The sequence below is a fragment of the Mytilus edulis genome, chromosome 3 (genome assembly GCF_963676685.1).
Source record: "Mytilus edulis chromosome 3, xbMytEdul2.2, whole genome shotgun sequence".
In the NCBI taxonomy this organism is placed as follows: Eukaryota; Metazoa; Mollusca; class Bivalvia; order Mytilida; family Mytilidae; genus Mytilus; species Mytilus edulis.
The window spans coordinates 47,269,825-47,284,104 of record NC_092346.1 but is presented as its reverse complement, the minus strand read 5'-3'; the positions used below and the strand labels follow the sequence as shown (position 1 = coordinate 47,284,104).

General features: G+C 33.7%; 1 protein-coding gene across 2 annotated transcripts in view; it reads left to right on the top strand.

Moving 5' to 3' along the window:
* The window catches only part of LOC139516680 (serine-rich adhesin for platelets-like), a 58,620-nt gene that overhangs the window by 11,866 nt on the left and 32,474 nt on the right, over positions 1-14,280 (top strand). For both annotated transcript variants that reach the window (XM_071306906.1, XM_071306905.1), the window contains exons 3-6: positions 7,800-7,814; positions 9,737-9,840; positions 10,216-10,286; positions 11,417-13,356. In XM_071306906.1, coding sequence (XP_071163007.1) covers positions 7,800-7,814; positions 9,737-9,840; positions 10,216-10,286; positions 11,417-13,356 — 2,130 coding nt within the window. The remainder of the gene's footprint in view (positions 1-7,799; positions 7,815-9,736; positions 9,841-10,215; positions 10,287-11,416; positions 13,357-14,280) is intronic.

The window sequence follows — 14,280 nt, the reverse complement described above, 5'->3', positions numbered from 1 at the left end:
ACGTCGATTGAAAGGGCCCGATATAAATTCCGTTACATTAATTAACAAAACCTTGTACAACATTCTTTTCGGAATTAAAAGGAGTAAGATATAGATTAAACAAAACTATCCGTCACAATGCTATATATATATATTACGGTCTGTATTAGGGGAGGAGATATACATTTCTGCATTCTGTAATTCTTTTGGCCATTTTTCTCTATTCAGTTAGAAATATATGCCCTTCTCTGTAAAATTCTTGGGTTCAGTTCCTGCATTTCAAAAATTCCGTATATAAAATTTTGACAATATATATTGTCTTGTCTGTATCAACAACATAAGTATGACGACACTTCTCCGTATAGCCCCTCTTTTTTATTCTGTCACTGTACTGCATAAATGATACCACGTTTGAAATAAGTATAAAACTTGGAGAAAAAAAAAGTATTTCAAATTCTTCGAAATAAGCTGTGATCATCAACAAAAGTAAAGATGATATGATGTATATTTTATCATATTTTCCTTGTGATTCGAGGTACTGGCAATGAGGAGCTGAACGTTCAGTTTGATAACAGTGACAGTACCGGTAGCTAACCGACATTAAGAGAAATCTGAAATCGGATAAAATAAAAATTTGATCACCAAAACGATTTTATCATTGATTACTCATCTGTCCAACAAAATATAGAAAGAAACATTGCTTATCAATAAAAAAATTTGGTGAATAATGAAATATATTTAATATGTGTTGGTACTAAAAAAATGTTATACCCTAAAATATTGAAAACAATGTCTTCCGTCCTCGAGCATCAGTATGAAAATTTAAGACGTACGAATTATGACAATGTTTTGGTTCTGTAAATCCTTACAATTCCAATCAATGGTCAATTTATATATTTTGGAATTAGAAAGATACCTATGGTTTTATACTCTATCAATCAATGTTACATTCGACTGATTTGAATATGGAATTTACTGACCCTGTATATATCGTATTAGATCACTAAACACTGTGTCACGAATTTATCTTGCCGACTATCTTTATTAGTAGAATTAATAGACACTTCTTGTCTCTCCTATTTTTTTTCAAATTTGCAATACATAGAACAAAAAGGTATTAAGGAATATCAAAGGAAGTAACCTATCAAAGATACAAGATCATACAAGAGTTGTGCTTCGGCTTCGAAGAAATTTTTCAAAACAGTTCAAAGCAAGAAATTCATGCGTTACACGCCATACTTGTGCATTTTGAAATTAAAACAGTTGATTTATATATATGTTTTCGATATCAGTATGACCACATCAATTATAATTTATGGTAACACAGATTGGTAAATAGGATGATGACGAAAAGGAGGAGGATTCAGTGGCAAATTATTTGCGTATTCGTGTTGAAAGCCTGTTTATACGATTTTATTATTTATCTTGCTTTGTACAAGACTGATATGCTGAGTCGATTGTTTATCGTACAAGCTCGCACAGAAAAAACTTTTTGAAGATTTATCACCTTAATTTGTGTTAATGAGATAAAAAAAAACCTTATATATTACGTTAATCATGTATAGTTTCACCTGAAGATTGTTATTTAAACATGAAAGTACTAGTGAATTAAAACTATTCATACCGGAAATGTTGGATTTTTTAGTAATCTATATATATATATATATATATATATATATATATATATATATATATATATATATATATACAACTCGTCTAAACATCAACCCAACAATGTTAGATCTGTAAATTTGCTTTCGCAAATTTTTGGTTCTTCCCTCGCCGGGATTCGAACCCATGCAACTGTGATATCGTGACACCAAATCGCCTGCACTGCAGCCGTCCCGCTAGACCACACGACCACCTGGGCTCTCATAAAAAGAGCTTTCGGTGGGCATGTGTTACCTTTCCACGTCAGTTTTAATCTAGCGGCGTACTACAGTACATGATATATAAGGCATGAAGATGTTATTGTTACAGATCAGCTAAATTATCTATAGTAAAGGATCCTACAAATTAATGTAAGATACAGTCACAGAAAATAATTATATTCATAAGTACGTCTGAGTCAGTGACAACCCTACAACAGATGTATCCATCGGATCGCCATCAATGATGGTGATACATGGCTGTGTACATAATGTATATGTTCCAGACCATACGAGTATTTGGACCGTACGCGTACGGTCCGGACCGTATACGTATACTCGTACGGTCCGACCATACGCGTACGGTCGGACCGTATGAGTATACGCGTACGGTCCAGCTGACCATACATGTTTTGGGATCATATGGTTTAAATGTTGACAAACATTTATCAAAATCTTTATTTTTAGTTATACAAATTGATATTATTACAATTAGATGGATAAAGTGAATAAGCGAACAATTAAAATTAAATATTAAATTTTGTTTAATTTTATATCCGTGAATCCTATTTTGTTACTCTGGCCCAAGATGACACTTGCTTCCACAAGGAACGTCATATATTTTTAACATTAACATGTTTTGTTCATGCATGTTCCTTTGCATATGCATTTTTTGTAAAGTTCCTAAATATTCTAAAACAATTGTCCTCCCACATTATGTTTACTTCCGATAACTTCAATTTCAATGAGCATACTGGGCTCGGGGGCGGATGCAGGAATTTTCGAAAGGGGGGGGTGCTAACTCAGGCCCTGGAGGGCAAAGGGGGGGGGGGGTGCAAAATATATGTCCCGATACAAATGCATTGATCGGCAAAAATAAAGGGGGGATGCGCGTAATTAATGAATTACTGACATGCTGAGTACAGGAGATTAACAGATTAAATAAGCCTGATTTTTTACAAATAGTTAAAATATTAAGTTTTTATTTCAATAACTATTCAACTTTTTATATTAATTTGAGATATAAGTTATGTTGATCTGTTATATACATTTGTATCTAATAAACTTGACCAAATTCTTAATATTAGTCAGACCGTACGCGTACGGTCCGACCGTATGCGTATATTGAAAAAGTACGCATACGGTCCAGACCGTACGCGTACGGTCCAAATACTCATACGGTCTGGAACATATATACAACTCGTCTAAACATCAACCCAACAATGTTAGATCTGTAAATTTGCTTTCGCAAATTTTTGGTTCTTCCCTCGCCGGGATTCGAACCCATGCAACTGTGATATCGTGACACCAAATCGCCTGCACTGCAGCCGTCCCGCTAGACCACACGACCACCTGGGCTCTCATAAAAAGAGCTTTCGGTGGGCATGTGTTACCTTTCCACGTCAGTTTTAATCTAGCGGCGTACTACAGTACATGATATATAAGGCATGAAGATGTTATATAATGCAGACATGACTGAATATCATACTTAAATTTCAGCTAACAAGAAAAAAGAAATAAAAGTTTACGTGAATCAATCATTTTTTTTTTTAACATTTTGGCATTGAAAATCACGACGTCAAAGGAAATAAAATGACGTTAAATGTTTTTTTTATTGTTTTTTCATCTAAACTGTCTCGATCATTACAAATTAACGGTAGAACATTACATGCTAAAATTTATAGGGTGGATAGAATACACTATGAAGATGTTCTATGTTCTTTACAAACAAGTTTTGCTGCAATTTATATTTTATCATTTTTTACTCTGACGTTGGGCGCTTTAACGGAGAACTAGTGAAAATTGTTGATCAGGTCACGATCTATCTGCCCTGGAATTTTCAGATGAATCGGATAATCGGTTGTTAGGTTGCTGCCCCTAAATTGGTAATTTTGAGGAAATTTTGCTGTTTTTTTTTGGTTATTATCTTGAATATTATTATAGATAGAGATAAATTTTAAACAGCAATAATGTACAGCAAAGTAAGAACTAAAAATGAGTCACTGTGACCAAAATAGACAATTGACCCCTTAAGGCGAAGTGTACGTAATTGCACGCCTCTAGCGGAATACGGGATTAAAAACGTTCGTCGTTAGTTACGCAAGTTATCTCCCTTACTCCAAGAAAGGACACACGAAAGAGAAACTACTTTCTGCGGTCTATAATGAATCCAACAAGCACGCCTGTGATGTCTTAAACCTCATAGAATTATCTAAATAACTCCAACTAGAAATCACAGCATTCTGTACGTTGTTCTGTGTGCAGTCTGACTTAAAAACACTGTTTTCTTTTTTTGGTTTTAGACGCGTAGGATAAGGCATTTCGTGTTTATGATATCATCAGAAAGAAAAAACGCCTCGCAACAAAATTATAAACAAATAATCAAATAAACATGTAACATTTTTTCTTCTATTGATATCAAATTAATTAAAATAAAACCTGAATTGACCCAACAATATCGATTTAAAAAGCCGTAGTCTTGAACGAAAAACACAGTACTCAACGTAAAGTTTTAAAATAGGTTACAAATAATTAATGAAAGACGTGTGAATTTAATTGTTTAATTAAAAGACGTTGAAATGTTCGTATTTTGTGCAATTGAAAATTTAAGGACATGATTTATATTCATATAAGATATCAGACGATACCAAGAGAATAATTTGACCACTAGTGCAACACTTACAAGTAGGAAGAACAAAGACGGAAAACAAACAAAAAATAAACAAAGTATGCCCCAAAAATTACTCAGTAACTTAAAAATTGTCTCACTCAAACATTTATCTTAAAATAAGTAAAAATTATTTCATTCAACTCCCAGTATTCAACTTTTTCTACATGTGCAGAAAATAAACAGGGTGTCTTCTATTCCGTCCGCAATTTATGGGAAAACTAAATCTAAATTTAGAACCATATTGAAATTGAAAGTACACATGTAAGATAAAATATAACATGCCATATCTTCTTTTACAAATTCCAATTTCGAAGAGATATATAGCGAAATCTGTTTTCTTTTATTGTGCCTGTGTGCAGCATTCAAAATTAGAGAATGTAATTTTGAAGTATCAAGTCTCAATTCAAGATTATGAATGAATAGAATATAGAATTACGGGGGGAGGGGGAGGGTAGGACCTTTATCGGAACTCCGGGATCGAGTGTTTTTAAGCTCGGGATTTCGGAATTGACCCTTTCGGGATTTAATTTTTTTTCAAATTCGGGACCTCGGGATTTCGTGTTTTTAAGCCCGGGATTTCAGGATCTGGATCCCTCCTTCCCTCCTCCCTCTATTATGGTTAAAGAAAAGAGGTCAGGGAAGTTTTGTGATACTTGTAACTGCAATTTAATATTTAGTGAAATGAGAGGTGAAATGTGTTCAGACTATTACATTTCGATTTTTTTAAAAAATTTAACCCAAGTTTACTGCAAGGGGTGTTTAACGACCTCGATGATTATCCATGAGCATTCGCACTCGGTTAGCTCTAGGTTTTCACCTAGTTCATGATCATACAAGAATTGAGAAGACTGTGGTTTACTAGTCTTATAATATGAGACTTTGGAGTTCATATAATTTACATTCAACGTTTTTATCGAATATTTCAAGGCTTTTTGACTATCAATGTTGACCCCCTCCAATTGATTGGATAAAATGAATGGATTGCCGCCCCTATTTCAAAATCAGGTCCTATAAACTGACTGGTATTCGAATTTGTTAAAAGAAATAATTGGTATCTCTGACTCATATTGATTCAATACCGTAATGCGAAAAACAATCATTTGTTTCCGCGAATTCCGAACAGTTAGAAATATATTTCCGAGTTTCAATTTGAGTAACTCGAATAATTCAAGCCCTATCCGTGTCTGATTTTCTCCCACACGAGAAATGTAGCATTCGTACATCAGCTGAATAATACGACTGAATTATTCGGGTTACAATTTGTGTAAATCCCGAATGCACATAAAAGTAAAGGTCCAGGCCGACTTTCGGAAAAGGACTGTTGTAGATTTCAGATTGATTTCCAGAAATAAAAATCATAGAAAAATGTTTCACGAAAATATTCGTCTTCAGACGTGTAAAGTTCTACAACGGTTACTAGCCGGTCTGGGTTGTGATAAAAAGAAGATCATGCAATGCATAAAACATATAATGTCGTGGCTCAGGGATGTGTTGAATTATAGAGATGCTTATGCGGCACAAAGATAAGATTAATTTACCCAAATGTACTAAGAATTACCACACAACTTAAATTTACTTAAATATTGATTTGTTATCCTGTGCCAGACAAATGGCTGATATTCTGAGAAGAGACCTTGATGAAATGAAGTTTTATGGGAACAAAGATTTTGAAAACACGTCGCAGTGTTTAGATTTTAACAAAAATAAGGCACCAAGGTCGAAAATAGTTCTAGTTCATAATGAAGAAAATGTCAACCGTTTTCTAGCTTGGCGATCTCCGCATGCACCCGAATATAATAGACAAATACAATACAATAATACACAAAATGTAACACAAAGAACTAAAGACCGAGCAACATGAACTCCAACAAAACGGTATATATTTCATACAAGTATAGAACTATATGAAGCGTCGTAACTGTTGCAGCGACGTCAATAACGTTGTCGTTGTTTTTTGTTTTTTTACACGCAAAATTCAACTTTAACAGGGTATAGCTTGAAAAGTAGCACGGTTGATAAGGACTTTCTTTGCACCAATCGATTCCTCAGACATTTTAGAATCGTCTCATAAATTTAAAAAAAAATCGATTGTCTAATATAATAGAAAATCTTGGAACTGTAACAATTCCTGCCGAATTTCACGATTTTCCCTATATATCCTTTGTAATTTTGGTGTATGATGCTGTTAACTTCAACAGCTCGTATATCAAAAACGAAAACGGTTACCCCCTTTTTTTATTTTATTTTCCGATTTATTTTTACAAGTAGAATCTACATGTAAAATTTCAAAAAAATCCATTGTGTAGTTTAATTACGTACACTTCGCCTTAAGGTGTTATTGCCCTTCATAGTCAATTTTTAACAATTTTCTTAAAATTTGAAGATTTTCAATAACATTTTCCATAGAAAGTACTGTTATAGATAGAGATAATTGTAAGCAGCAAGAATGTTTAGTAAAGTAAGATCTACAAATACATCACCATCACCAAAACACAATTTTGTCATGAATCCATCCGTGTCCATTGTTTAATATTCACATAGACCAAGGTGAGCGACACAGGCTCTTTAGAGCCTCTAGTTTTTAGGTCTGAAAGATACGCTTTTATTGAAAAACGCCCAAATATGAGCTGTTTTTGACAATACAATGCACAAATTTTGCGTTCTAGCATCATAAGTAAGTCATGCAAAATTACTAAAATCTTCAAAATTTTAGCATTTTGGTTAATTTCTAGACGGTTCCTGTCTAAAATGAAAGTGGCCGCATTCGTGTTCATTCATAATATTGAAATGTAAGTTGTATTTAATGATAATACAAAACATATATGAAGGTTGAGGATGAACACGGATGCGGCCACTTTCATTTTTGACAAAAACCATCTGAAAAGTGACGTTTTTTGGCATATGTGATAGATTTTTTCATATTTATGCGTGAATTAGAGCGTTTTTAATGACTAAATCAGTTAAAATCTTAAACTAATCGAATCAATTGAAATAGACACTTAAGTGTTTAAAAAGTGTCCAAAAACTTTCGTTAGATGAACTTGAAATTTGAGGCCAAAATCGGCCCTTACCGGTCTAATTCCTTTTATTATTTTAATTTTATTTAATGGATTATTTTTTCTATAAGTAACAGTTTCTGTTTCATTTTGCTATGATACTAGATATAATAAATTGCTATTATTCCCAATAATCAATTATTATTGATATTAATTGAAAATTAAAAAGTTTGATTAATCATGATATTAATAATTTTATAAATGAAATTTTTTTTTTGTTTTCAGATAAGACTGACTATGGTGAGTAAGCTTTATTGAAATAGAATTTCATTTCCCTTAATTTTTCCCTTAATTTCTAATGAATGTTTTTCAAATGACTAGACATGAGGTGAAATAGTTCATCAGGTCAAGATCTATCTGCCCTGAAATTTTCAGATGAATCGGACAACCCGTTGTTGGGTTGCTGCCCCTGAATTGGTAATTTTATGGATATTTAACTGTTTTTGGTTATTATCTTGAATATTATTATAGATAGAGATAAACTGTAAACAGCAATAATGTTCAGCTAAGTAAGATTTACAAATAAGTCAACATGACCGAAATGGTCAGTTGACCCCTTTAGGAGTTATTGCCCTTTATAGTCAATTTTGAACCATTTTTCGTAAATCTTAGTAATCTTTTAGAAAAATCTTCTCCTCTGAAACTACTGGGCCAAATTAATCCAAACTTCTCCACAATCATCATTGTGGTATCTAGTTTAAAAAATGTGTCCGATGACCTGGCCAACCAACCAAGCTGGCCGCCATGGCTTAAAATAGAACATAGGGGTAAAATGCAGTTTTTGGCTTATAACTCAAAAACCAAAGCATTTAGAGCAAATCTAACATTTGGGTTAAATCGTTCATCAGGTCAAGATCTATCTGCCCTGAAATTTTCAGATGAATCGGACAAACTGTTGTTGGGGTGCTGCCCCTGAATTGGTAATTTTATGGAAATTTTGCTGTTTTTGGTTATTATCTTGAATATTATTATAAATAGAGATAAACTGTAAACAGCAATAATGTTCAGCAAAGTAAGATTTACAAATAAGTCAACATGACCGAAATGGTCAGTTGACCCCTTTAGGAGTTATTGCCCTTTATAGTACATTTTAACCATTTTTCTTAAATTTTAGTAATCTTTTACAAAAATCTTCTCCTCTGAAACTACTGGGCCAAATTAATCCAAACTTGTCCACAATGATCATTGGGGTATTTAGTTTGAAAAATGTGTCCGATGACCCGGCCATTTAACCAAGATGGCCGCCACAGCTAAAAATAGAACATAGGGGTAAAATGCAGTTTTTGGCTTATAACTTAAAAACCAAAGCATTTAGAGCAAATCTGACGAGGTAAAATTGTTTATTAGGTCAAGATCTATCTGGCCTTTAATTTTCAGATGAATCGGACAACCCGTTGTTGGGTTGCTGCCCCTAAATTAGTAATTTTAAGGAAATTTTGCTGTTTTTGGTTATTATCTTGAATACTTTTATAGATAGAGATAACCTGTAAAAAGCAATAATGTTCAGCAAAGTAAGATTTACAAATAAGTCAACATGCCTGAAATGATCAATTGACCCCCTAAGGAGTTAATGTCCTTTATAGTCCTTTTTAAACAATTTTCAATGGGCCAAGTTCATTATAGATAGAGATAATTTTAATCAGCAAGAATGTTCAGTAAAGTAAGATGTACAAACACATCACCATCACCAAAACACAATTTTGTCATGAATCCATGTTTCTTTTGTTTAATATTCCCATATACCAAGGTGAGCGACACAGGCTCTTTAGAGCCTCTAGTTTTTTTTTAGATTAGTCAGTTACATAAATTATATAAACGAGACAGTGTAAAATGAGTATATATTCAACATAATTGAATATATTAACCAAAGTTATAAAATAAACAATAATTTCGCATTTATCTTCTATTTCTATCTCTATAATAGAAAGTGGTAAAAGAAAGAGGTAAATAAAGTTACGAGATGCTAAGTTTTGCGACAAACGCAAACAAAAATAAATATTTTTTAACTATTGAACACACAATTAACTCGATTTTCCTAAATAACGACCTCTCTTATTATATATATATATACATGTATATATCAATATCTCCGTCTTTTGATATAGATACATGTATCTCTTAAATCTGTCGTTACCTAATTGATAACTTTCTTTTTCAAACAGTGAAAGTCAACATGACGGTTGCAATTAACAAGACTTTTACAGCAGAGTTAAACGACCCGAATTCACCGGAATACAAGAATTTCACAACCGAATTTTGCAATGAGGTATGATATAGACAAAATTTTGACACAGTTTCCGAAGTTTTGATAGAGTTATCAGATTCATTTATGTCAAACGTATATTTTAAGAAGTATAAACAAAACAAAAACATAATTGAATGTACAAGAGGAATAAAATTGAGAATGGAAAAGGGTAATGTGTGAAAGAGACAACAATCCTACCACAGAACTAATCTTACAGAAAATTGTGAATATGCGGAACTTTATAACATTAAAGGTTAAACAATGTTTGGGGAGAAAGAGACTAGCACTTAAAATTGACCTGCAACAAATCAGAAAAGTCTTTTATCTTATATTACAGAAGTAGACATGTTGTTTCATGTTATTTGACTCAAAAGTAAATAAATCCTTTTATTTCAGATGAAAAATGTATACGCTAGTACAAGTACCTCGGTAGATGGATATTATGGATGTAAAGTCAATCAACTTACGTAAGTTATAGAACATAGAATGATTCATTTAGCGAACATGAAATGCATTATGAAGATCTCTCTCCGCACGACACGTGTAACAGGAATGATCTGCATTATGTGCACTCAAAATCACAACTTATGGCTTTGTTATAAGTTATACAGCTGCTTTGAGGGTTGCCGACACAATATTAAAGTCATTAGAAACCTCAAATAAAAAAAAAAATAATGCATATGTTTTTTATAACTCAATGGATAGTTTTCATTATAAAACTTATGAACATATACTTTTTTTTGAAAAAATTCTTTAATTTGTTCATATTTAGAAGAAGTTTACTTTATTTTATTTGCTTCCTTTCTTTTCCCGACATATTTTCCGTATGCAAAGTGACCTCAGTGTGACTCATCTGGTAAAAATACGGGGATCGCAATACGCATGGATGTCCTTGAAATACACTTTTATCTGATTGTACATGTAAATCACGTGCTCAATATCCATGCTTTTTTGTTGTTTGTTGACAACAGGTGATAATCGTTAAACTTCGGCTTCCAAACACGAACTTTAATTTCCTGCCATATTTTCACAACAACACTGACCGATTTAAAAAAAAAAATGACGATTATACGAAATTTATGCGAAAAAAATGATAAAATCGTGCACAGAAGACTAAGTTTATGATGTTTGTATGCATTGGTTAAAGAATTGGAATAACATTTTTTTTTTCACCAGTCACTCGTTTACTATGACTTAAATACGAACTTTGCATTTTAGGCAGCAATATTTTGTTTGCTTTATTTCAATTAAAAATGTTCGAGCTTGCATACATTAATCATGACGAACACATCAATATGTGTTGGTTACAGTCGTAATAAGACTCGAATTAAAATGATGTTTCGGTTTCTGTTAGCACGGCATGTTAAAAATGTCCATATACTGCTGTATATATATACTTGTGGTAACGCGTCACACTTTTAAGGTTAATTTAGCCCTTCCCTATTTTTATTTAACAAACAAACTGATTGGATATTTTGTTTTGATGGTTGTTAGCTATTGTTCAATTATATATTGTTTTGATATCCAATACGAAGTAAAACGGTTTTGCCATATCATAAACATTCAGACAATTCTGATTAATTAATCATTATTACAGGGAAGGGAGCATCATTGTGAACTACTTTATATACTTCATTAGTACAGTGAATCAACAGGTCACTACAGACACTGTTTCGACAACATTGACTACACATTTAACTGTTTCCGGCACCAAGTTAGGAACCTTAGTTTTCATAACAAGTACTATAATTGTGCATGACGTGGTAACTGAAACACTAGAATCCCCACCAGTTGTTGAAACAATAGCAACAACAACAACCATACGATCAACTATTGAAACAACAACGAAAGAAAATGTGCCATCAACAGAGACTACGCCGACTGCCGAAACTGTTCAACAAACAGAAGTAACAACGTTAGTAACTATGCAATCAACAATAGAAACGACTAGCCTCACAATGTTATCGACAAAAGGGACAACACTTAACACTGAACAGTCAACAGCTGAAAAATCTACCCCCTTCATCTCGTCAACAGAAGAGACAACGCAAAAAACTATGCTGTCAACAAAGGACACTGGAACCCCCACAATGACGTCAACAGGAGATACTACATCAAAAACTATGCAACCAACAGCGGAAACCACAACCCCCTCAATCACATCACCTAGAGAGACCACATCTAAAACTGTGCAGTCAACAACGGAAACCACAACCCTTTCAATCACTACAACTGGAGAGACCACACCAAAAACTGTGCTGTCAACAACGGAAACCACAACCCCTTCAATCACTACACCTGGAGGGACCACACCAGACACTGTGCAGTCAACAACGAAAACCATAACCCCTTCAATCATTACACCTGGAGAGACTACATCAAAAACTGTACAGCCAACAACGGAAACCACAACCCCTTCAATCACTACATCTGGGGAGACCACACCAAAAAATGTGCAGTCAACAACGAAAACCACAACCCCTTCAATCATTACACCTGGAGAGACCACATCAAAAACTGTACAGTCAACAACGGAAACCACAACCCCTTCAATCACTTCACCAGGAGAGACCCCACCAAACATTATGCAGTCAACAACGGAAACTACCACTCCGTCAATTTCGTCAACAGAAGAGACAACACTAAAAGACATGCAATCAACAACGGATATAACAACCCCCTCGATCACGCCTATAGAAGAGACGACACCAAAAACTGTTCAGTCAACAACGGAAACTACCAATCCGTCAATCTCGTCAACAAAACAGACAACACCAACATCATTGCAATCAAAAACATCTTCACCCTCAATCTCATCAACAGAAGAGAGTCCACAAAAAACTATGCAATCAACAAAGGAAACAACCCTAGAACCGATTTCTAGTCCACCAACCCCTCAAGTGTCAGATGAAACAACGCAACAAACTTTCAAAACAACAGAAGGTACTTCAACCTCAACCGACGAAAGCATAGAAACAGAGATTTCAACGACACAAGACAAAAATTCCAATAAGGATTCTACAATAACCACACCAGTTATAATGACATCGCCATTTATTGATTCCACCATAAAAGAAACTTCAAAATCGTCAGCAACTTATAAAACACCAGAAATGACCACATCATCAGTTACTACCAAACCGGCAGATGATTCAACTACATCAGTTGCTAATATGTTGAACGACAAAACAACGACAACATCAATTACACAACCAACAACAAAATCTGTTACAGATTTTTTTTCACCTACAATTATTGACGTTACAACTAGGACAACACATGAACCATCTATGTCAGAAACAACATCGCCAGTTTCTTCAACGAATATGGAAATACAAACAACTTTTACACAAAACAAAGAAACCACAACTTCTGTTGCATTGACAGATCAGAGGAATACATCAGTAATGGTTTCAACTATTGACGACACAACATCAAGAAGTACAGCACTTCTAGAAGACATGACATCAACTACATCTGAAGACGAAAATACTGTATCTACAGGTAGAACAGATACGTCTATTGATAAAACAACATGTAAGTAGTTGTTATGATATATATATATATATATTTATATTTATATAGGTAGGACTCTAAAGTGCGATGGTCACGCTAAAGTGCGATGGTACTCTAAAGTGCGATGGTCTACGCTAAAGTGCGATTGTCTACGACGCTAAAGTGCGATTGTCTACGACGCTAAAGTGCGATGGTTGTATGTTTTTTTAAATGCGATCAGATGACACGCTTAAGTTCAATGGTATGAAACGCTAAAGAGCGATGGTACATGACACGCTAAAGTGCGTTGGTTTTACACGCTAAAGTGCGATGGTGTAACGGGAATGGGGTTCAGGCAATGGTGTTTGTTTTTTGCTGTTTTAATATTAGTTTTGCGTCTATTGTTTATAAATTATGCCGTTGTCTATCTCTTTTGAGTTACTGTACACGAGTCAATGAGTGGTTTATATAACTTGCTATTCGCCTTAAGTCATAAAGTTAGTCAGTAGGTGCGCACATCAACAGCATTTTTGTGTTTGGTGAATTATGTTTCATTGACAATACACCACATCTTATTATTTGTTTTTTGTTTGTTTAAGATTTTTTTTCTGTATATATCAGTCAGTTATTTTTCTTATTTAAATTGTTTTACAATGGTCGTTGCAATGGTCGTTCTGATAACCTTTGGTCTTTATAAAATACTATCTAGCCATAAGATAAACTATAGTTAATAACTTTCAGCCTTAGATAGAGACTTGTCTCATTGGCAATCATATTATGATACTACACCTCTGCTTGGTAGGTTACTGTCTTGTTGACGAATATATCCATCTCTTTCACAGACATGACAAACATATTATAAAAAAATCATTTTATAAAATAGTTCAATTAGAAAGTTAAAAAGTAGCTTTTATTTCACGCAAGTAAATGACAAAAGAACAAACTAGAAGGAGTGTCTAAATTAAA